This window comes from Haliaeetus albicilla, chromosome 19, assembly GCF_947461875.1.
Source record: "Haliaeetus albicilla chromosome 19, bHalAlb1.1, whole genome shotgun sequence".
NCBI lineage: Eukaryota > Metazoa > Chordata > Aves > Accipitriformes > Accipitridae > Haliaeetus > Haliaeetus albicilla.
This window is the reverse complement of record NC_091501.1, coordinates 27460482-27485445: the sequence shown is the minus strand read 5'-3', so window position 1 is coordinate 27485445 and position 24964 is coordinate 27460482. Positions and strand designations below refer to the sequence as shown.

General features: G+C 41.0%; 1 protein-coding gene across 12 annotated transcripts in view; it reads left to right on the top strand.

The window, feature by feature from the left end:
- The window catches only part of PRR5 (proline rich 5), a 94044-nt gene that overhangs the window by 48729 nt on the left and 20351 nt on the right, over positions 1–24964 (top strand). For 11 of the 12 annotated variants that reach the window (XM_069806948.1, XM_069806944.1, XM_069806938.1 and 8 more), the window contains 5 exons: positions 1324–1404; positions 8013–8061; positions 8754–8811; positions 13502–13593; positions 15803–15943. In XM_069806948.1, coding sequence (XP_069663049.1) covers positions 1324–1404; positions 8013–8061; positions 8754–8811; positions 13502–13593; positions 15803–15943 — 421 coding nt within the window. The remainder of the gene's footprint in view (positions 1–1323; positions 1405–8012; positions 8062–8753; positions 8812–13501; positions 13594–15802; positions 15944–24964) is intronic. The other variant, XM_069806947.1, reaches the window with a different exon arrangement.

Here is a 24964-nt window from a genome sequence, read left to right as displayed (position 1 = left end):
TGGGGGAAGGAGACTTCTGCTCCCTTCTACTAATGCTGGAACAGGTTTGGTCTCACCTTTCACTGGCATTTATTTACCTTCGTCCTCAGACTTAAGCTCAGTGATTTAGGCTGATGTGTCATCACGCTAATTGTGTCAGGTGTATTTCAGGAGCATTTCAGAGCTTTGTCTTGAAGCCCATACTCATTTCAGTAATCCTTTGAGGTGCAGTCTTTTTAAGTTCATGGGACCAGTAAGCATCCCTGCTAAGCATGTGGATTGCCAGGTACATGCAGTACCTGGTACATTTTTGCCATTCAGCATCCTAGAATTTATGGGGCTGCTGGCCATACATCCCAGGGACAGACAGCATTGGGTATGTGACTTTCTGTTGAGCTAGAGAATTTTGTGGTCTCAATCCTGTCTTCAGTTGCATCTCATTGCAGCAGAAAGTCACCACCTCTAAGCAACATCTGCTTCTAGAACAGTTACAAATGGCATTGAAAATGAAAAGGAAGCATTTTTGTAGGACAGATGGTTGGCCTATGCCAAGCACATTGCTGCCTCTCTCGCTGTCCACCTTAGAAACTCTAGACCTGTTGTTCTTTCAGTGCAGCCTTGGTTTTCCTTTAGCTGAAGCAAGAGCGTAAATCTTTGAGAAATGAGTAAGTGGTAATAGGAAACAGTCTTAGTAACCAATTGCCCCTTTTCTATTGTTTAATTTTTGAAAATTAATGAGAAATTGGTTACATTGAGTTAAAATTCATAATTGTCCAGTGTTTCTTTTATTTTTTTTTTAAAGAACTAACCATTCTTGAGATTACATTCTAGTAAAGGGATGCTATATTTGGGGGTAAACTTCAGGTGTAGTGTCCAGCCTGGATAAATGCTGCTTCATTGATAAAGCTCAGACAAATATGTGCCAACAATGCCAGGAATATCATCACTGATCTCACAGTGAGGCTGTTAATTGTCTCTGTGCTGAGTCATAGAGACAAAAATATACTTTCAAATGCTTCAAATATACTTAATATATTAAAAGTTATACTTAATATACTTAAAGTACCTAATATATAACCCTAAGTTTTCTGAAATTACTGATTTCAGATGTGCAACTGTTGAAGTTATTGAGTTGGAACAAATCAAAAAGAACTGATTTTCAAAGATGTCGTCTATTTTCTAGGCAATAATTCCCTTTAAGGCATCTGGGATGGGGTACCAGAAGTCATCCATGACTTTTAAAAAGGTCTTGCAGTGTCTAGGCAGAGATGTTAGGCTTATTGTGGAAGTGATACCCTTCTAAAATGTGATCAGGTGCTAATGACTCCTAATGTCCTCTTTCAGTATCCACAATGGAGTAATAGCGGTGTTCCAGCGTAAGGGTCTCCCAGACCATGAACTTTACAACCTCAATGAAGGAGTCAGGTAAGAGACTCGACTCTAGCAAGGTGTTATTAGCCAGCATTCACAGTACTGTTTGCTAGCACTCGAATTTGAAAACTTCTACAGCAGTATTACCTTTTTTTTCCCCAGTTGTTGTTTCAACCAATCTAGTCAATTGGGCCTTAGTGAATAGCTGTTGCTGATGTGTGTCGACACCTCGCTGTGTAGCGAGAGCTGGGTTCCTCCTTCTGTGGAGAAGGTGCTTAGCCATGAGGAGGATGAATTATTACAGAGTCTGTCTTGATGTACTGGATTGAAACTAAGGAAGGGAAAACCTGGACCCCTCTAGTAATGCAGCCCTATTCCACTGCAATGATGCTGCCCATTCATAGGTTCCAGGCGTAGCTCTGAGGTGCTTCACTTGCATACATGGAGGATGTAAAGCTTTCAGGCACTCAGTGCAACATGGCAAGGAAAGATGTCCTGCCTGGCGGTCCCTTAACATCTAGCTGCTCCTTCTGGAAAGGCTGAATATGCTGTAGATGCTATAAAGCTGTCTTGTCAGCACAGTGAACTGAGGTTCCTATTTCTTTCTCATACTGTGGTGATGCTGTTCGCAACAGACTAAATATAGACCAGTGAGATGCATAACGGGAACTATTTTTCCTAAAAAAAAAAAAAATATACAGAAGGTGAAAACCCTACCATTCAAGTTATTTAAGTTATACTTGCAAAGAAACGTTTACCAAGAGATAGGCTGATATCTGGATTTACAGCATTTAAGTTTTTACTACTTTTTCTAGCAATTAGTATTACTTACTAAACCCTCTCTCACTGACAAGGGCAAAGTATCAGATTTCCTTTTAGAAATTTGTCCCAACGCTTTGAAGAATAAATAGTGGAAAAGAAGCTGCATTTAGAAAAGACAGACAGCTTATTACATTCCCTGGCTGCCTTCAGATAAAAGCCTCAGTGATTCCCTTTCCCTTACTGCTTATTCCCACTCTGTCCGGGCACTGGAGTCTGACAAAATCCACAGAATATCCAGATATTCTGGGAATATCTGTCCCTGTCTGGTTCCCAGTCTGGGATAGCTGGCCCAGTCTGGTTCCTTTAATTGTGGGCTTATCTTCAGAGAAGTCCAGGTGAATGAGTTTTGGTGTGTGATCTTTTTCCCTCTCTCTCTGTCTTTTTGAAATTAAAAGAAACTTATTCTCCAGTTATTTCTTACTTCTCTGGGGACAAAATGACATACAAAGAATAGCTTTTCTAGAATGGCTGTCAGTTAGCATGATCCATCAATCATTTTCAGTTAGTTATTGGAATAATGGTTGATTGTTATTACTGTAAGTGCAGTTAGGATTCTTCAGCTTTATCTGAATGACAAAAAATGGTAGTTCTGGGCTAAGATTTCCTGGACCAGTGCATTTGCCTCAGGGTGCTTGTCTACTGGTGAGGGACAGAAGAGGAAGAATTATCTGCTGCTGTGGCAGAGACAAATACAATCTTGTATGAACCAACAAATAGAAGACAGATAGATAGATATTATTTGGTGAATTGTGCCCAGATTTTGGTTTAATTTACCTGGATATAAACCCTGCACCATGATGATGCTTGCTAATATAGTTGTGTTGAATTTATTGCAACATCCCAGGCAGCTGAACAGGCAAGCTGACTACAAATAGACTGATTTTTTTTTTTTTTTTTTTTTTTATGATGGGCTTTGCTGCCGCGTGATAGGCCCATTTCTGGTTTTGTTAGGGTAAGGATAATGCTGCTTTGTTGTTATCTCGACTGATCGCTCACTTTGGGGGGGAACGCCTGGTGACTCATACCTGAGCTGATGGACAAAATATTGTGAAATCTAGACTGAGCTAGAAAGCTGCTGTTGTAAATGAGGCATCAGCAGCATAACTCTCCTGGGATGAGCGAGCATTTGGCAAGATGCAGTGTGGCTTTCAAGACTGGTTCTTGTCTACTGCTGTTTTGAGGTTGTTTCCTCTTGCCTCCTACTTGGCCTGAACAGTCTTCTAATTTATTGCCGAAAGCTGTCCATCCTCTAGTTGACAACTCTTAATTTGTTTTTTGTGAAGCTTCTTGTGTGTGTCCTGCTTGCTTCATTCATAGAAAAAAGCTAAGATGAGAAAACTGCAAGTGGGTGAAGAGGACACAACAGCCAAAAGATCTGTCTCTAGAGGAGAGCATGGTAGTGGTATTTTTTTAAACATGTGTGTTCACAGGCCCAGCCACAGCCTCTTTCCAGAAGCTACTGCACTCCTGCTGTGTGCTTCATTTTACTGCCAACCACAGTCAATAACGTTTTAGGGCCCCCTGACTATTTGCAACCAAAGCCCTTTTGCCTCACTTAAATTCAGCTCAAAACCTAACTAAGAAATTACTGATTTGACACATACCAAAAATACCTGGCTTATTACTATTGCTGTTTAATTCAAAATAACTTTCTTTGGGTTAATGTTATTACTGAATGCAAAAATATCTGATTCCTAAACATGACCTCAGAATGGAACGAATGTATATTTGCCTTATGATTGTTTTAGATCCATTTTCCCCACAAGTACATAAATAAAAGGAAACAAATAGCCGTTGTTTCCACTGGACAGGATTTGAGTGTGGAAGCATTCAGGTAAATGGCTAGTATCAGTAACTTTTTCAACAGTTACAGGACAGTAAAAGAAGTTATTTTATTTTACCACTTTAATTAGAGCAGATTCTGGGATACTTTTCATAGTTAAACCTTGAATATCCAAGCTGTCTCACAGACCAAGTGTAAATATTTGAACAGTTAGGTTATGCCCGCAATATTTGCACACCATCATTTTAACTTAGAAATGTCACATATATTCAACTACTGTATGTCACATATTTGCAAACAAATATGTATAACTTCCTTTTCTGAACACACATCTTGAGGCTTTGAACTCTGATTATGTATGCATTGATAATTTAAGAAAACATCAGTGGGTACAAATCTGTACAGTAACACTTACTTTTTTTCTAGGTTTGGCTCATAAAAGCTGCTACTCGTTTACACCGATGGCTTTTGACACTATTCTTGCATTCCTCTGGCATTAGAAAGTGGCCTTAAATACGGAGTTATGTAGCGCTCAGAAGCCCTACTACCAATAAAATCAGTGTGTGACTTCAGTCTTTTTCATATTACTGTAGCTCCTGACTAACTCTTGCTAAAGCTAATGCAGTACAGTAAGGTGGTGAGAAGATACTCCAGTAACTGCGAGTATCACCAGTGTATGGCCTGTACATTATTACTTCTGAGCCCTCACTAGGTGATTTAATAGGGGATTGATTCAAAAGTCAGGTAATAAAAATTTATATGCCTACACTTACTGTTTAGTATGTCTGTTGGTGCATGTGTGTGATATTAGTAATCATACAGTGTTTTTTCTTTTTCATTTCATGCACCATATGTCATTTCAAAGTGTTTATTTACACCACTTGTAAATCAAGGAAGAAAAAGAAGGAAAGGGAAACGTAGTGGAAGCAGGATGTCCTGTATTAAAGCTAATACATATTTATAGCTGTCTCTTTTCTGAGTTTCAGGATGTTGGCTTAATGCAAACAAAGCACATTTTAGTGGCATTTCCTCCTTTGTAGCAAGAGTTCAAACCCAGTAAAATCACTTGTTTCCATTTGCTTCATTTAACTTTATTTAACAGAATTACACAGTGTTAGACTTTCCATTCTGAGTAATATGGCAAGAATTATTTTCAAAATGAACCAAAGAAGCAACAGCAGGAAGATACAAATAAGTCAGGAGCTACTTTAGCATATTTTATGTGAATTTATATTATTATCTTAATTTCTGAAGTCATTAAGCAGGGAATGAAGACCTGATACCAATGATATACAAGCTTCATAAGAGTGCAAAAACACTGGCTTCAACATCAGATGTGCTTGAAACAAGGTCTGCTATCTGATCAGGGATCTCTTTTAGACTTAATCAGATTTTTACCGGGATTCCACCATGATGTCCATATATCTAGATAAGGTTATTCAGTAATCTGAATTACCCAGGATCTGACAGGTGACAACCTAACTGATTTTTGTTAAAGGAAATTAAGCAAGGATGAAAAAAAATTGCAAGCAATGTCTTGGATCCAGTTTTGTTGTGGATCTCTTTTACATGAATATGGATACAGAGAACATAAAACACCAGTGTTCTGACGTGGCCTGAGGGCCTCACTATTTATTTCACTAGAAATTAATTAAGTAGCATGAAGTATCTGTATTATTAGGGATTTAAAAAGTAAGACACATTAACTGTGCTGTCAGTTGTACCCTGTAAACAGAGATGCTAATTTAGCCATAGTGCTGATTGGTGTGATGCAGTCCAGTGCATATAATTAACTACAAGCTGGTTGTTTACTTCATTCACAGCAGAAAAAATGGAAATGTGGTGGGATTTTGTTTTATCAGGGGGCTAGTTATTGGATAAGTAGAACATAATTTTGTATTTCCTGCTCTAAATGACAGGAATTATCACTAGAACCTGAAATATGAAAAGGGAAAGTATTTGCAAATCACCTGTTCAAGACTAAGAAGAATCCAAGACTAGACTTCAAAGAGCTTCTAGCTTGAGGAGAGGGTAGAAAATTAAGCAAAACCTGTCAGCATCAAGCATCAGTACTTTTTGAAACAGTGGCACAAAGAGATACCTGGGAATAAATTGCTTCTGTCATAGGAGAATTCAAAACTGCTACTTTCTTGTTATTTTAACCTAAAAATGGTTTATTTATCCGTGTTCAAAGTAAGAAAAACCTTTAGTGCCATTGCTTGCACTGCATTCCAGAAAAAAATCACAACACTTGGACAGTAAATTCCCACTTTGAGTGAGCATGGCAGGATTTGGCTATAGCATCCTTGTACTCATTGTCTACTCTTAAGGCTTTAAGACTTTAACGACCTTTGGGGGGGTGGGTTTCAACCCCTGCCAAGGGCTTGTCAGTGGGTGCCATTCAGGATGGAGTCTCAGGATACTGCAAGGGTTGTCCTCTCCCATATGTTGCAACAGCGTGCCAAGGGGACTAGCCGTACAATGGCCATTCATGGCAATGAGAGACCTATGGCTAAAGTCTGAGCTGGCTTTGGAAATTTTTTTCCAGAGATAGTTTGTCTGAATTAATCAGGTTTTTAGCTGAAAAGGATTTTGATGCTTAGGAGTATCTGAAAATCCCTTCCTTTTGTTTATTTTCGATTTCATTTATGCCTAGGGTATTTCCACAAGGTGCTATGAGGTCAGTGTGGACATGTGCTTAAGGATAAATAAATAAGATACTGTATTTCAGCCTCCTAAAGATTGACCTGCTCCTCCTTTCCCTGAACTTTCAGAAGATATCAAGAGGCTGTGCTGAAGCATGTGCTGTTAAAAACATCAGATCCAACTCCTGCAGACTTTTTCATGGAACGTAGGGATATGGTGGACTTCTAAAACCAGACATGTATTTGTTTACTAGTTAAAAAAATTGATTAATTATTTATTTGTTAGTTAAAGACATAACCCAGAGGGATAGATGATAACATGCTACTGAATATATAATTTACATAACTACCTAATTGAAGTCAGTGTTTAGATTTTAAGTTGAACTTGACTTCATTTCTTCATGGGACCTGAGGTGGTCACACAGAGACGGGTTTTCAAAGGAGCTCCAGGCCAGATTTGCATGTGTTCAGAAAACCCAGCTGGGGCTACGTTTCTATAAGGTCCAGGCTCTCATTTATGCACCTAAATAGTGACCTGACTGCAGAGAAATATATCTAGTGTCCAACGTGTGAGATTTGAAGGACATACAGCTTTTTAGCAATGTAGTGAGTTTTACCTGGGTACAAACATTAGGCTTGCAGGTTGGGTTGAATTCAACTTCTGAATTTGAGGATTGTTTGTGGGAATTTTTTTGCATGTCAGTTTGGTTTGCTCTGTGAGATTGCTTTGTAGGTTTTAGTGTAGAGGAATCATGAAAGACAGAGCTAAACTGTTAAATTCCTACCTGCTTTTTCACTGAAACTGTAGGAAACTTCAGCTGTCATGAGTCTCCTGAGTGGAAGATCGTGACCCTTTCAGTGAAAACTGGCCAAGTTTCACACCTGCAGCAAAACCCACAGAATATCATCCTGCTTCAGGTTTCTCTCTAAATATTTTGTCACAGCTCTTTTTTTGACATTATGCAGGAGAGGGATGATTTGGCTCTGAACATGTGCTCGGTTTTTGGCTCAGACCCAGAGATGGGCAGAGAGCACCAGGAGCCCTCCCATGTCTGCAGTGCCAGGTGCCACTGAAGCCCTGGCACAGCAGGAGAACAATTCAAGCATTTTTGAAAGGATTAGATGTAAGATGGAAAACATCCTCTTTTCATCAAATCTTAATTTCCTTTCATATGTATTTGTGCAACTGAACTATCTAAAAGCACAGCAGTTACTTTTCAACACAAAGAAATGCTGGTTGGGAGTCTTGGTATTGTTGACCCCATTTGCTCTATTTGTAGTTAGGCATTATTGACAGGCTCTGTCCTCATATGAAAATATTTTGCTATTAGTGACTTCCCCTTTTCCATGCAGTGCACAGCTAATACGATTTGCTGATTACACAGATCCTTTTCTTACTCTTTTGAATACAGGCAATTATTGAAAACAGAACTGGGATCCTTTTTCACCGAATATCTACAGGTAGGCATGTGCTTTCTTTCATTTAAATCAGATTTTGTTATATGGTACTGAGCAAAATCATTTCACCCACTCTAAATGCTGATCCAGAGACCCTTGAAACGATTCAGAGACATCCACTGACTTCTGTGTGTTCTGTCATTTATGTTCTAATGGGATTTGGATTTTGTATATATATATATATATATATATATACAGTTAGATAGTGAAAGTCCAAGCTGTGGAATAGATTTGTGTAGTCACTGAGTTTCTGTATGACATTGCTGTCTTTCAGTAGACTTCAGACAGTCTCTTTTAACTTAAAATTTAAGTTCCTGAGTAAACCAGTTAAGTTCATTGTAGTATAGTTAATGGGAAAGACATTTAGCAGTAAGTACACACTATTGAAGCAGTATTCTTTTGGCTTCTCTAAGGCAGAGTACCTGCTTTGTGGGTCAGCCATTTGAAGTTTGAGAAGCACTTTCTGCTGCACAGACTATGTGCTGTATCCTGAAAGAAGTAGGGGATTATATCATCATTTGACAAGTGTCCCAAGTGATGTAAGCAAGATGGACACAGGAGGAGTCCTTTGATGACTGATCATTAAAATAAAAGAGCCCCTTCATTGTCAAAACTTAAGAATGAACAAAATGTGAAATATGATGCCTGTAGGGAAGTACAGTAATAAGTAAAGGTAGTTTATATTTTATTTACAGAATCAGCTGCTCACAAAAGGCATGGTGATCCTAAGGGACAAGATCCGGTTTTATGAAGGTAACTTGGATTTTAGCATGACTACCTATGTCTGTCACAAGAGTTTTAGCAAATGCATTCTGGGAACAGTGTGATGCTTTCCCCTATCTTCCCAGGACTATGCATTAGCTGTATCAATTCATTCTTGCAGTCTGTTGTTGTGTCTTGCCTTGGTGTTCTGACCTGGTTTCGGCTGGGATACAGTTAATTTTCTTTCTAGTAGCTGGTACAGTGTTATGTTTTGGATTTCATATGAGAAGAATGTTGGTAACACACTGATGTTTTCAGTTGCTGATAAGTAGTATTTATACTAAGGGAAGGATTTTTCAGCTTCTGATGCCCAGCCAGCAAGAAGGCTGGAGGGGCACAAGGAGTTGGGAGGGGGCACAGCCAGGACAGCTGACCCAAACTGGCCAAAGGGGTATTCCATACCATGGGACATCATGCCCAGTATATAAACTGGGGGGAGTTGACCTGGGGCAATCACTGCTCGGGAACTAACTGGGCATCGGTTGGCGAGTGGTGAGCAATTGCATTGTGCATCGCTTGTTTTGTATATTCCAATTATTTTATTATTTTTGTTATTATTGTTACTATTATTATTTTCTTCCTTTCTGTTCTATTACACTTTCTTTATCTCAACCCACGAGTTTGACTTTTTTTTCCCCATTCTCTCCCCCATCCCACTGTGGGGGCGGGGGAGTGAGCGAGCAGCTGTGTGGTGCTTAGTTGCTGGCTGGGGTTAAACCACGACAGGGTCCCACTGGCTTTCATCAAGGAGAGGTGGTTGCCTAGAGCAGCATCGAGGGAGTAAGGGAAAGGTTACCTCCAGCGTGGACACTTCCTTCTCCTTCAATTATAACCTGCTCAATGTTAAGGAAAAGTGGAAAAATAGACTGAGATATCTTAATAAACAAAAAAATAAGCACTAAGATCCCAGTTAGCTGAAGTGTCTGGCTAAGTCCAAAATAATGCTGTAGGTTGTTTTAAGAGTTATTGTGGATTCATGCTTACATAAACGAGGTCAGACACTGTCTCTTTTTTTTTTACAGTCAAGCCTCCGTTTGTCTGTCTGCACCTTCTGGGGGTGTCACCTTATGGAAATAAACATCAAGGATAACCTCCACCCGATGTGTCATTTTGCAGACACCTTCATTTCATGTCCTATGCTTCTGTGTGGCATTTAGATGTTCTGTTAAAGATGCTGTTTTGTCCTAGATGTAGGCATACACCATCAGAGGGTGAAGCGGTTTCAGAATATCTTCAAGAATGATTGCTCATTTAAACAGTGTGAAGATCTTTGGGGAGTCAAGGCAATTTTAAAGAAATGCGTCTTTCCTTTTCCAAAGTTGCAGTCATAATACCATTTAGTCTAAATATACTGTTTAAGCAGTAGCCTGGAGATAACCATGTCCATTACTTTCAGCTATCTATAAATCCTAAATGTAACCTTTCATTACTGACAGTACAGTTGATGAGATTAAGATGGTTCTATGGGACCCAGCTTTTCTGGTGAAAAGACAATAGCCCTGAACACCGCAAAAAGAGAACAAATTTCACATTAAAAAAATACCCCCCAAAAGTACCCAAACTCTTCTAAGCTGAACAGAGAATTCCTCAGTTATATAAAATAACAGCTTGGAGAGCACAAGGGGAGCTGTAAGGATCTCTAGGCCTTCATAGCTGCTTTGTAAATCACAAAGGAAGTTGGTTTCTAAGTATCAAATCAGCAAATTGGATGCAGAGACCTACCAAAGTCCAACCCCTTTTTTTCTGGTTTTATTAGCTTGAAAATAAAAAAATACTATCTCTGATGTTTGAGATCAAAGGTGAGATGAGGAATTGAAATGTGAGACCACTAAATGGCTTTCAAATGTAGGAGCATGTTTGGCAAATAAAAAAATTTCAGCAAGCTGTTTATTTTGGTTTTGAATTTGGTGTATCACTTTGTGGTTACCCCTTAAAATATGGTCAGAAATGCTGGTAAGGTGAGGATTAAATCGACTGTGTTTTTTCAAGTGCATCCTTGGAAGTGTCAGCTCACTAAGACTTGGCTAGCTACGGGAGGGTAGCTGTAATTTAGGAGTCTCATTCAGAACCAGAGGTCTTTGTGACAGATAGCTTTTTGTTAGCTTGCCTGGGGAGCTGCTGAAGGATGTGAGTTTCCAAGGCTGGAATTTGGGTCTTTTGGCAGCAGAGGTAGCAGCACCCCAGAGTCCATCCCATAGTCAGTGACTCCCTGGCTCCCAAAACATCCAAGACAAAGCCGGGAGCATGGTAGTCTTGGGAAGTCCCATTCTGAGCAGGGCTCCCTTCCTGGGTCTGCAGCAGCAGCCGTCCTGCCCTCAAATCTCAGTTTGTCCTACATCCCATGGTTTGAGCTTCCCTATCCAGTTGGTATTGACGTTTTCAAAATAGGATAAAGATCACTTCAGGATGCGCTTCGGAACATTTTTGTCCTGCAGGAGGTTTTGAAAATTTTAGCTTTTGTTTTGAAATGGTAGTTTTTATTCTTACATTTATTTCAGGAGTTTCAATTAGCTTTTAGAAGCACTGTGAAAAGTACTACATGCATTTTTATGTCATACAAAATTGACTATATTGTGCTTCATTAAAATGAGTATTTAGAGTAACCCAGCTTCCTGGAATCCAGCAAATGCTTATGGTAAATGCAGGGATCTTTGCCTTACAGTAAACAAATATGTTCTTGAAAGGACACAGAAGTCACATTCTTCTGTGTGAAAGATGCTCATGATCAACAAACCGTAGGAATTCTTCCACAGCCCTCAGTAAAAGGCCTGCCTGGCAAAAGGCAGTTAACTCTGCAGCCTTTCTAAGCTGCTGTACAGAAATCCATCACTTCACAAAACAAGCTGCCCACAAGGTGAAAGGAGTGTGTGACAGTAAAGACGTATTAATCTCAACAGGGTAATCTGACTTCATGCAATTCTAGCAGCAAGATTGAAAAGGACCAATGTTCAGCACCCACATCTGGAGCCAAATTTGTAAGGGCTTAGTTTCCACTTAACCTCAACTTGTGGGCAACTAACGTATTTAACTCTTTTTAAAACTCTGCCCTCAAGGCATAGAGTGGTTGGGCTTCTCCTTCATGATCAGATTTATATCTTTGAAACACTTTAGTGTTTTAGACACTAGTACAAGGAGGTTATAATGCAACAGTTCTACAGCTGCTAGGAAATTTTGAACCTGATTCCCTGCTCTGTTCACTAGAACTAAAGCAAGACAAATTTTAAAAATATTGAAACCGACAACACCCTTTTCAGTCTTGTGCGTGAGTGTGTAGGACAGAGAGAACTCCTGCCTGGTGGTGCAGAAACGAAGACCTTGGTGTGGTTCACAAGCCAGCAGCTGCAGTATAGCATGGTGATCCACATTTGTCACAGAAAGCACTTAAAGTCATCAACCCGGGAATAATTCAGGAGTTGCAGATGGGCCAGAGCTGGTGCTATTTGTCATGTGCTTAAAAATGCAGGGAGATAAAGTATTCCATAATAAAGATTGGCACTTGGCTAACTTTGAGTGTAGCTGCTTTCATGCAGTTTCTTTGTGATATGTGTGTAATTCTAGGCAAAATGTTCCCTGGCTGAGGCCCCAAGTAATGCTGTAATACAAAAAATAAGAATAGTATCTGATTCGGAAACCAATTGTAATATTGATTGATTGCTATTGAATTTGCTTCCTGATAAGTCATATTGTCTTGTCTGAATGCCTCATAATCATTGATGTATTTATCTCCATAGTACTTGCTGGTGGAGGTACAGTGCCATTGCTCTCCTTTCATAGTTGGGTTAGAGGCACAGGGATGCTGAAGAGCTTGCCCAAGGTCACACAGGCTGTCTTGGAGAACAGGGATTTGAGGCCAGCATCTAGTGATCAAGCCAGACTTCCTCTGCAGTAGATCTCGGCTCCTGCATTTGCCTCTGTTTTACAAAATGTTCTGTGAGGAACTTGGTGTCCAGCTTGGTTGTATGACCTGGCCAGAGCTTCTCCAGTCTCCACTGGGCATCTTCCCGGTGGCTGGAGCTAGGGAATGGACAAGGAGGTGGCCTTGCTGTGAGGACCATGGATAACTTGCATCATAGCAGGGTTTGACTGCATCCTTTGAAAATTACAGTAAAAAACAGAGCTGCAACACCATTGTCTTTTTCCATAGATCTTGGGTGAGATTTTCTATGTAAGTGGAGATACAGTGAAGCTCAGGGATCAATTTGAGGGAACACTTTGTGGAGCATCTCCACAGAGCGCGGGTTGCTCTGCTTCCTTGCAGCTTGGTGGGCAGAGGGGAGCATGGTGGGGGAGATTTCTCTGCAGGAATGCTTCCACGTTTAACCTGCTGTGTCCTCCTCCTACTGCTCTCCTCCCCAGTCTTGTCCAGTAGGTATTACTGCAAGAAGAGGAGGAGGTAACCGGGGCCATTACTCTGTTCTTCACGAGTTTTTTTTCTGAGTAAGCTTTAACCACAAAGTCTCTGAGTTTACTAAGAACATTAGATGTGTCACCTGAAAAGACACAAATACTGAATGATCTGATACACTGAAAGGAGTACTAATTCCATACTGCTAATAGTAGCTGGTACATGATTCATCTTTGTGTATAATAGCAGATTCACATTGTTTCCTGCATGTTTTAGTCTTTGGAGTTAGCTGATTACAACCTAAACGGTTCACTACTTTTTTGTGTGTTTTTGCAGGGCAGAAACTACTGGATACCTTAGCTGAAACTTGGGATTTTTTCTTCAGTGATGTCCTGCCCATGCTTCAGGCTATTTTCTATCCTGTGCAGGTGAAAAATTACTCTGTTACTATAGAATCTTGAAAAACTTGAAAAAGCAACTTTACTGGTTCATCAACAGATTGATGCAATCCTTAACTCTCTTTCCTTGGGCCAACCTCCCAGTGCAGCTGTTCTGTATAGTCATGTCATGCAAATAAGTTACTTACGCAAACGGGTTTGAAGTGCTTGGGTGAAAAAGATGAAGGGGGATTTTGTGAACAAAAGCGGAGTGCAGTGAGGATGGTTAGTCCTTCTGCCAACTCACACTAAAAGTCAAAAAAGGTTATGAATGATAAACTGAAATATGCAAACAACTAAATAAGTGGAGCTGTGTTGACTTAAATATTTGCATTTCCTTCTCTGCAATGTGAATTTGTCTCAGAAGTATCTCCACTTTTGAAAAGGAATTGTATTTCTGAGATCAAATTCTATGCTACTGTAAGTGGACAACAATAGTGAAGTTAGACCAGTTTACATGAACACAGAATTTGACTCCAGTAATTTTAAATCCACAACAGGTACTTGATCTGATTTGGATGAAGGCTCAATCTTCTAATTTCATGATGGCCACAGAATGTTGTTTATCACTTAAGTCCCAAGGAAATCTGTACCAGATAGGTATAAGTGACCTTCTGGACTTGCTTCTAGATGCCTATAAATTTTAGTGGGAGCTTGGTGCCTGAACGTATTTGGGGAAACTTCAAAACCTTCTCCTATTTTTCCGAGTGGACTTCACGCCTAAAATGATTGTCCAAATGTTAACAATATTACTATTTACATCTGCAGATAATTACAGGCATGAAATCTGAATTCAGTGGAAAAGCTGCAGCTTTACACAGACTTTGATTCTGAAAGAGAAGACCTCTAAAAACATACAGGACTATTTCACCCATTGACTTCTGTCTTACCAGTAGAAACTTTAAAACAATAGAAATAAGATGGTACCAAAAACCTATTAGAACACAATGGGAGATTTTTCAAGTGCCACATAATTTAAATCCAAGGCATTTGAGCACATAGATATATAGGTAGGCTCTCAACCTCATTTTCCAAAGCACTTGACTAAATTAGAACTCACTCAGAAGTTTTTGAAAATTGCACCAAATCCCCCTTTTCATTGTTTTGTTTCTGAGGCCTTTGAAAATCATTTAGCAACACAACTCTCCTCACCTTTCAGATGCAAATAATTGCTTGAATTTTCAAAGGAACCTAGAGGGGGGTAAGAGCCCCAAGCTCCATGTAATTTCAAATAGATCTAGGTGTCTGATGTTCTGAGGTTACTTCCAAAAGCCCAGCTGGTGCTTATGTGCTCTTGTAAATTCTGTTCATTAGCAATTGAAGCAGTTTGGGGGCCTTTTTTACTTGAGTATAAATAATTAACAAAGTGAAAAGGAATGGTTGGGTTGGGTCAGGTCAGGTCAGGCTTCTTTATTCCCAGCTAAGATAAATCAATATCAGCTGAATAACAGATCTTCCAGAAATGTTAGTATTTGGCTGGCAGCACTCATAACTGCAGGCAAGAATATGTATGTACAGCCATATATACCCAAGGAAAAAACCCTGATGCTGGAAACAGGAACAGCTTTGCAACTCCTCATAAGGCAAGCGGTGTTAATCTCTGCAGGCAGAGCTAGCATTGTATTCTAAAGATGAGATTTTCTTCAATAAGAAGGTATTCTTGAACTGCAAAAAGATGTCTTTTGAAAATACAATATGAAACTTCAATTCTGCTCCTGCCTTATAGTGAAGTCTCCCAAACTGTGGAGAAAAGGAGGATCCACAGGTGGGCTGAGTCAGGATTCCCACCATAATTTGAAGACAGTACCCAGCCAGTACTCAAAATCTTGTGAAATAATGGAAATTCAACCCTTTTTCAACCCTGCTTTTTTTTTTTTGAACATATGATATGTTTCATTACCATTAAAGTACAAAATATACATATGTATCCTGCGCTCAGGTATGATTCCCCCCATCCCACCCCTTCATCATCTTGAAACACAGTCAGACTCACTCAGAGTCTGCAGCGCTTGTTACTGCCCAATCAAATTCACTGTGCAGACTTATAGGCTGCTCTGTGTCCTTTGTTGTTTCCTTTGCTTTTCATTCAGGTTTACCATTCTTGTAATCCCTAGAAGTGAAGGAAGGAATTTTGACAGAGGATTTTGAAACTCATTTTCACACTGCTCATAATCCACCTTGTTTTGTTTCTGTTTCTAAGGGGAAGGAGCCCTCAGTTCGGCAGCTGGCTCTTCTGCACTTTAGGAATATAATTACCCTCAACATTAAATTGGAAGATGCATTATCACGTTCCAGAGCCAGAGTTCCACCTTCTATTATTCAGATGCTATTAATACTCCAGGTAAATTGATTACTTTTCCCAGGCTGTTTTCTTTATCTGTCTTTCTGTACTATATTGCTGAAGTCTTCTTAAGCAGTCTCTGATTTTGCTCATTCATTGAAAACTTCTTACCCAGAATGCCAGAGTGTCTGTGCAATTAAATGTGATCCTAATATCTAAAAGTAGAGACTGTAGAGGTTCAGATTTCTTGCCTTAAGATCCAGAGGGTCTGAGAGTAAAGACTCATTTTGAAACTGTGGGCCTTGCAATATGAAGTTTTGCAAGCAGACCAGTGTGTGTGGTAATAACGTGACTTCCATTAAATTCTGCATGTTGCTGCATTAGCAGCTCTGGATATGAAGCTTCACATTTGGAGTAGGCAATAAAGTGAATATGCAATTTATGGTTGAATCATGGTCATATTTGGCCACTGGAACCAAATTCTATCAAAGCTGTTGATAGGTGTTATCAAGATAACACCTATCACCTAAGACCAGATACTGGTATTTGCCTTCAGTATTAGTTTTGGCTTTTTTTAGTAGTAGTGAGGTGAAACAAAAAGAGGAATACTAGGCAAAGGGCAAGTTTAAGATTTTTTTTGCTTAATTAAAGAAAAGCATGAGCTTGTGTTGAGGAGAAGGGGAATGAGGCAGGGAGAGAGCCAGGAGTGGATTCTTAGGGGGTGAGGAAGTTGAGATTTTCCTGGTTGGTTATTTTTTTTTTTATAAACAAATAGATTTACAGCAAACAAAAGGATAGTTCCTCACACGTAAAATGTTTCTTTGTTCTTTGTCACCGTATAAATTAGTTCTGTGTCTGAAATTGTTTTAAAGAGCAGGATAATCTAAAGGCCAGTGATGAAAATGGAGCAAGGAGTAAGATTCTCTCCGCTGGGTCAAGAAATGGTATTTCACCCCTGCTATCGCACTGTACGTTTGTTGGAGTGTATAATGGTGTGTTTAACCTAGTTTTCTCAGAAAAAGGTACCTAAGCAACAGGACTGCTTGCTTGCCCCTTGTCTGCCTTCTCCCTGTCCTCCATCTTACCAAAAAAATGCTTCTTGAAACTGCTGGCAGATTGTGGCACAATGACAGCAGTATTGGAGATACTAAGATTCCTAGGAGTTTCATGGAAATTAGTGTCTGGAGAGAGGAGAGGAGCCTCAGGGAAAAATTGGAGCATGGCTTAACTGCATAATGAGACATCAAAGAATTCACATAATTGAACTGTGAACCCAGCTATGTTAATAGACACCAGAGACTCCACATGACAGAGTACCATTGCAAAAATCTTCATCACAGGAAGGTTGTCTATCAGGCCTTATCCCTTAGATGCAAGGTAAACTGTCCATTCTAAAGCAGGCTTCAGCAGTGACATTGCTAACGGATCTGCTAGCTTTTTTGTTGTTTCTTCTTTAGAGAGTCTGTGTTGGCTATAGGCAGGATCCAGCTTTGAATGAATTCAGTGGTGAGCTGGAAACTGAATAACTTCCTGATTTAGAAAGTTCATAGGAGATGATGCAGAGTCATTTGCCAGGATTAGTGCTACAAGAAACAGCTTCTTTGTAAATCTGCTTTCTTCAACAACCAGAAGTGTTAACAAGGTGGATGCCTGTTTTGGTAAAAGGCCAAATCTGTTCTTACTGCAAAGCTGTCAATGGAAATCAATTACAAAGTGAGAGGGAGTTTGCCCCTCGATGTTTATTTCTGAATACGTTACCTATGGTTGTATGGTGGGGATGGTGAAAAGTCCTTTCTTGGCAATAGCTCTGCGAAACTTGTGATTTAAAATCTAATGGAAATTACAGGAAAAGGTCAGAGGAAGATCTGGGAATGAACTATTTACATGCTTAGCAGAGTTAGTCAATAATTGGATTTCAGAGCAAAGGCTTTTTCCCAAACTCAAATGTCACATTAAACAAAAGCAAATTTTATACATTTATGGCATAATTATAGAATTTCCTTGACTTAGATCAAATCAACATGTGAATAGGGCTGGAGGAGACATAACAGTTCAGCTGTCCAAAGAGAACATGGTGGACTTGTGTGCATGGATTTCCCAGACTGAGAGACAATGTCTTGGTGTGAACATTGTCTAATCCCTATTTCTGTCTACCGTGGATATCTCTTCCATAACAAACTCGGTGACACTGGAGCCAGATTCTCGTGGCTAGATGATGAGTCTAGTGATGTCAGCCCTGGACCAAGTGGTGCTTGGTGCTAAGGATCCCTGTTTCTGTCCTTGACAGCCTTGTGCAGCTGTGTTATCTAATTAAGGAGTAGGTCATGTTCTTCAGGACAGCAGCCATAAAGTCAGCTGAAGGTCACAGGCTGACAAAGGCTCATGCTGACATGCACCAGTCTGTCCTGTTAGACTGGATTAAAGCGGCAGAGATTTGGTAACTAATGCAGGGTGCATCTGGTATTGCTCATGTTTTAGTTCGTCGTGGTGTAGGGGAAGAGCTCTGTCAGTTTGTCAGGAGAAGACACTTTTTCCTTATGGAGGGAAAGGGAAGCTGCAGCAATCCTTGGACTTCATTCAGGAGGTAGGTGCTGATTCAGCAAAGCTTAGTAAGCACGCGTTTTACCTGAGCTTGGGTTAGCTTCATTGGCTTCAGCATGTGAATGATTTCATTGACCTCTGTGAAGTTACTGACCTATTGCAAGTTGCACACATTTCTTGCTTGCTCAGCTGGCCATGCTCTGGCAAGGAGAATAAAACAGTCCCTGCCAAAGAACTCCTGAATAAAAGGGCCTGAAGTGAAGTTGCACCCCTTACTTCATTGTTTGGGTGATTGTTTTTCCTTCTTTGCATCAAATCTTTTTTCCTGTCCACAGTAGACTATTTGCTGGAAGTATGCCTACGAACCATGCATTTAATAACCTAGCATGTGATACAGCAGCCACACCAGTCCTCTGACATACAGTGACATGATAGAGGATATATGCTGGGACAGAAGGGGTCACCAACCTGACACATACCTCACAATTTGCCTGGAGAGCCGTATACCTAAATTTCTTTGTGTTTAAGACATCAAAGACTAAAAAAAAAATAACGAGGGGAAGGAAAATCTTGTATCTTCTCTATGCAGTCCTTTTTTGAAGGAAAGAACCACCTCCATTTCTGGGATAAAGCTGTTTAAAGTATTGTAATAGCAGATCATATATCTGAAGCTTTGTTGTAAGATACCCTCCATGTAAAGGATCAGAAATTAGTCCTTGAGTTAATTATTAGACTTGGGTTCTCCAATCCAGTAGAGCCACTTCTCACCAGTGCTATAACCTGGTCTAATTACAAACCAGCAATCTATCAGGAAAGCAGCAGTCCCCCAGAAGTGGGGGAAGAAGTGATAGTCCTGTGCTGGTGAAGTCAGTGGGAGTTTTATCATGGCTTGGAAGAAGGGCCTTATACCACTCAAACTTTTGGTTACCAGCATACCCTGACCCAGTTACAAAGCACAAACTGAAATGTTAATCCTTTGTGGCTGCATATAGGAACATAAGCTGAAGTGCCTCCAGGATGCTCCTGTTTAAGTTGCAGGGCCTTCAAGAGCAGAGTTGTGACTGAGGGAAGTAAAAGAACTAAAACTGCTTTTGAGCACAGACCGATGCACAGGAGCTCATGTAACTATACTGAGTTGTCAGTCTCACCTTGATGACCTTTCTTTTTGGGTGAAATTAGGAAGCTGGAGGGAGAGGGATAAACAGAAGGAGAGATTAGAAAATAATTTTCTCCTTTACGCTCTGTGAACCAAAGAGAGCAAAACTACCACCAGAGGATAAACAATCTGACTTACTTCCCAAAGCATGTTGTCAAAGACGACCTTTGCCACTGAAACTGGAACATCTTATCTCCAGGTATGTCTCCTGAGGTCTGAGAAGGTTGGAAGAGAAGAAGTAAAAAGTGTTTATCTGCATCTTTCAGTTAACATCAGGATTATTTGAGTTCACAGAATCTCTCTGGGTGACCTGAGGTATTTAAAAACCTTAGAAGAACAACACAGTATCTCTCGTGCTAAGAGATGAAGCCTCACTGAACATAAGCTCTGAAAAGAAAAATAAAACCTGTGGTTTCCTTTTTGGCTTCTCTGAGCTTCATTTGAATTCCCTTGCCCGTTGTCTTTCTCTGTAAAGTAAGACAAAATAAATACATAAAACTGCCCAGTGTGAGCTATTTGTTATCTCTGGAAAGTTCCTAAATGTAGGTTCAGCTCCTTGCACTTTAAAGGGGTAGAAAAGCACACTGCAAGAGCTGAAAGCAAAATGCAGAGTGTGCTGTTTTTCCATCTCGGCAGCCACATAGCAAACCAAAGACAGCATAGTGGTTAAAAACAAAATACCCTTTGCTATCAGAAGGCTTTAGGGTCCTGCTTGTGGAACAACAGATTAGCTGTAACACTACAATGTGTGTCAACTGGGGTCAATTCTTTATGGCCATAGTTTTTCAAATTTGCTGGTTGCTTCTGAGAGGTTATCTTACTAAGTCTCTTAGACCTGAAGCATAGGTTGAACAAAGTGGTGTGGGTGTGAGGTTTCAAAATGTTTTTAATTTCTCTTTACCTTTTTCTGAATTCCTGATTTATAAGACACAAAAAGTAGAAGCCAATAAATAAATGTATTGTAGACCCTATTTAAATATAAATCACCATATCAGAAACTTGTGCTTCCCTGGGTTGTGCATAAATGTGTTTTCTTCCTTCCTGGTGAAAGGCTGGCTTGTCTGTCCTTTGCATCAGCACCATAGGCACGTAAGGAGTCAGGTAAGAAATCTTACAGCCGGGACACTGCCTGACACAAGGGAAGAGTCCTCCATTGCTTTGTGTTGATATACACAAAACTGAGAATCTGGGCCTCAAGATTTACACCTTAGAGTATTTTGTAGAAACAACGCTCACTTCTAAGCAATGTCCTCTGTCTTACTTGTTGTCTCCATCAGCAAGTGCAGTTTGCTGTAATGAAATTGACAGAGGTTTGTTATCCTGGAATGATTTGTATTGCCATGATTTTAACAAGGCGTAGCATTCATTTGTTGTAGGAAAAAGATCTTTGGAAAGAAAATCTTGACCTTTTTGCTAGTGAGGAGTATTTGTCATACTTGATTTTGAATTTCCTCATATGGTTTTTATTATTGTGCTAGTTTTCTGGTGCTGGGAATCATTTCTGCATGGAAGCAGCAAAAATGCTGGAACTATTTCCTCTACATCTTGGGGTATTGCCTCAAGCAGGTTGGGATGTGCTGTGTTAGTGACTATGAGACAAGAAGCTGGGAACTGACCAGAGAGTTCAAAAAAGTGACAGCAGCAGTAGCCTGAGTGCAATACAGGGGAACCAGAAAGGTCTAAATGTACATTACAGTCATGCTGACACTTCGGTCGGCTGATGGTGCCAGGTGGGAGTGCCAAATACACTATTTGTACTAACCAAAGTACCACCTTCGGTTGCTTGCATGTCAGTCAAGAGCAATTCCCCTGCCATAGTTGGGGACCTTGGTGTAAGTGGTAAGGACATGAGTCAGTGACAGTCGGTGGCTATCTGTTTTCCATTTACGAGCTGTAGGCTTATAGTTAAGGAGGGAAACCACATCAGAGGCATTTTCCCTCTATAATGTTTTTAGCTCTGTTTCCACCTGGCACTTATTTCATGGCTTACCACAAGTATGTTTTCTTTAGGGGCAGAGATAGGGGGAGCGAGCGTGGTTGCTCTTAACCAATCTGTAAGCCTGACTGACAAGGCACTTTTTCAGTAGTAACTCCAGTAAAGCCAGCATTTCTGCACCATGAATCTTGGAAGATCTGCGCTCATGTGGACCCTCTTTGTAATTAAGGCCAATGGAAGTGCAAGTCCATTGCCATATGAAAAGATGAGATTTCATTTGGAAATCAAGTACTCACCAAAACTAGCTCTGAACATATTTGACAACACTACATGTTGCCACTTCTGTAATCTTAAGCAGCAGATAAACAGGAAAGCAACATAAAAGATAGTTGCTTTGCTTTATTATATATAAACGTGTCTCATGAACACCGTGGTGTAGTAATTCAAATGTGCGTCTTGTCCCTCCTCTTAACAGAAAGTCAGTGTTCAGGGGAACATGACCATAACCTTGTCCATACCAGTTAAACACAATTGTTTTAGAAGGCAATTTGCATTGTGCAAACTCCCTTTGGGTGTACATTCATAGTGCATTTTAAGAGTACCTTGCGTTAAGTAAAACGTCACTTCTGTGAAGGATACCAGTTAGTTGACCAAACGTATGGCTTCAGATGGAGTTGGTCAAATGCCACAGCAGTTGTCTAGACTGCCCTGAGTTATGCTGTTACCGTCCATCAGGTAACTCTGCAGTTACTGCCCATTTGCTGTCTTGCACTGTGGTAGGTGAGAAGTGCTTAATTGTCCTTCAAATTACTCAACATTTGCCTTGGGGTTAGAGTGGGCGTGCATGGAGTTACAGCGTAGCTGCTGCCTATGGCACCTGAGACTACCTTAGCCCACAATAATTTATTTGTGCAGCCTAAGTGTGAGTTGTTTCAGCTCAATTCAATTAGTTAGATAAGTGTTTAACCTTAACTAAACCAGGTTGTCCTTACTAAAATATATGTCTGTCTCCTGGAGTTTGCCTCCATTAATGAAACTGGCATATTAAAACCAGTACAAGTTCATTGGTAGGCAAATCCTTAATCCTTAACAAAATAGAGTTAAATCAGTAAAATCATTCTTAACTTGAATTAGAATGTCCCTGTAGACCCTGTAATTTTATCGAGTAAAAGGGAGAAGGTTTTAAATAATTGCATTAGTTTGTACAAATGTCTTTTGTGGACCCATTTGGGCCAGTAGACTAAAACTGGCATAAAAGATAGCGCAGAAATTTTGACTGTTGAAAAACTGAGCAATAAACATTCCCATGGTGCAAGAATCCTTTGAGGCAGGTGCTTCAATACTGTAATTCATGGGTTGTCTACAGGGGGAACATAAGAAAGTTAATCTAAGCTACCTTTTAAAGAAGATTAATTAAACCCCATTAAAACTCTGTATGGACACTCATTCTGAGAATTAAAGGGGTAGGAAGGCTGGGGAGTTAAATTAATGACACTTCAGTTCTACATCAGAGGCCTACGTACAATTTATCTAACCAGCTTTCTGTTCTTAATTTAGTGAATATAATTCCATTTTCCTGACTATCCCCAGGTAGACAAAGCCATGAAGGAACTGTGGCTGTTGAATTGCCCAGGGCACTACAGGGGGGGTCCCCAAGAGGTGGCCATCACTTCTCGGCTGTTATGGCTGACCGCAGACCCGGGACCCTGCACCGTGGGTGGTACCTACCAGCTGTGGCCGTGGTGGCAGCCAGCGCAACAGGGGAGGACGGTTTGCTCTCCATGACTGAGTCATGTCCGTGCCGGTAGAAGGTCAGCCGATGCTGGTCGGGGTCGCTGGTGCAGCACCTCCTGTTCTGGCCTGCTGGGATTCGCCTGGCCCTGCTCACGGGAAGAACAGCAAAAGTAATTTCCAACAGAAAGACTGTGCAGGGTTGTTTTGTAGTGTTGCACACCTGGGCTTCCCCATGGTTTTCGGAGACGAGTCGACACCGGTTTCCAGTTAGATCTGTCCTGAGCTGCAGCTGGGTGCAGAGCTGCTTGGATAGCACTCTGTGCGGGTACCACCATGCCCCTGCCTTCTCACTGCCTAAAGCTTTCTGGTGGAGCACAGGGCTGTCAGAGAAGCTTCCCACCAGGAGATTTCGGAGGCGGCCCACGTGCCTGTTCTCCTGCTGCTTGAGCCTTTCCTGCAGCAGACACGGGGCTCCACAGTCCTCGCTGGATTTTGAACACTGGTGCTTGCTGGTAGCACAGCTTCTCCCATCATCTTGCTGGCTGCTTCCTCACCTTTTACCTTCCCATAGGAAGAGTCAGAAGAGCCTTTTGACTCTTTTCCTCCCCTGACTCCACAGGGCAGAAGGGAGGAAGGCAGAGAGGGAAGTAGCTGGCAGCATGTTAGTCGCATGGAGGACAGCTGGAAGCTCATCCTTGCAGGCAACTCTTTCTCTGGTCTCAGTTTCCCCCTCCTGTCTTCAATTACACCCATAAACAGGGTCAAGACCCAGTAGCAGCCTGTTGCAGAGTGCCAGGACACACAATGCGGGGAGCTGCCTGCGCCACGGGCTGTTAGATGGTCGTGATGAGCATCTCTCAGGAACGCCTGAACTACTGAGTCCTCCTAGAGGCAGCGGTGACCTGAGCGACTTATGAGGACCTGGGTGGCAGCTAGTGGAAATGCAGATGCAGTGAAGCTCCGTTTGCCCTGTAGGCAGCTGGAGCTGGTTGCACTCTCTGGCAGGCAGCCAGCTGCCCATCTGGTTTGGGGAGAGACGAGGGCACGACCAGCACTGCTTGCTCTAGAGGCATCCCCCAGCAGCAGGCACGGAGTCATTTGCTCACACCCATGTGAATGGCAACTTTGTAGAAGAGTCCCCTATAATTAGAGAGGAGCCAAATTAATCATTTCCTCTATGAATTGTTTGGAAGTAACTCTGGCAGCTGTTTGCTTTCCATCAGGAGTGATTTCTCCTGGGGTTTTGGTGTTTGCCTGTTTCTCTGTCTATGCTATAGAATTTTATTATAATGGGAAGATGTGTTTCCATTGAAGCCGACAGGGTGATTAAAACAAATTATATAAAATGTCCTAGCCTCCACCTTTTCCCCAGAAGGTGCACTGAGACGGGAAAGAGTTCTGCAAGGTATGGAAATTCCTGATCTGCAGTGCCACCTAAGCACCCTCCCCAAGCCTTTCCTCTCCTGGTCTGTGGTTGCTAGTGCCAGAACCAGCAGCCCACAGGGACAGTGTGTACCAGGCTAGTGGCACAGGGACTTGTGCAGAGGGTAACTGCTTTGTGGTGTATTTCTTTCAAAAATAAAAAGGCTGTGCATTGCAATCTGCAAAAGATAGGCGAGTGATTGAATGAGTCTCTCGGAGGCATTCTTTCTCCCATGGTGAGTGGACAGGGTTAATTGTCTTCTACCAGTAATTTCACAGTCTTACCCTTAGC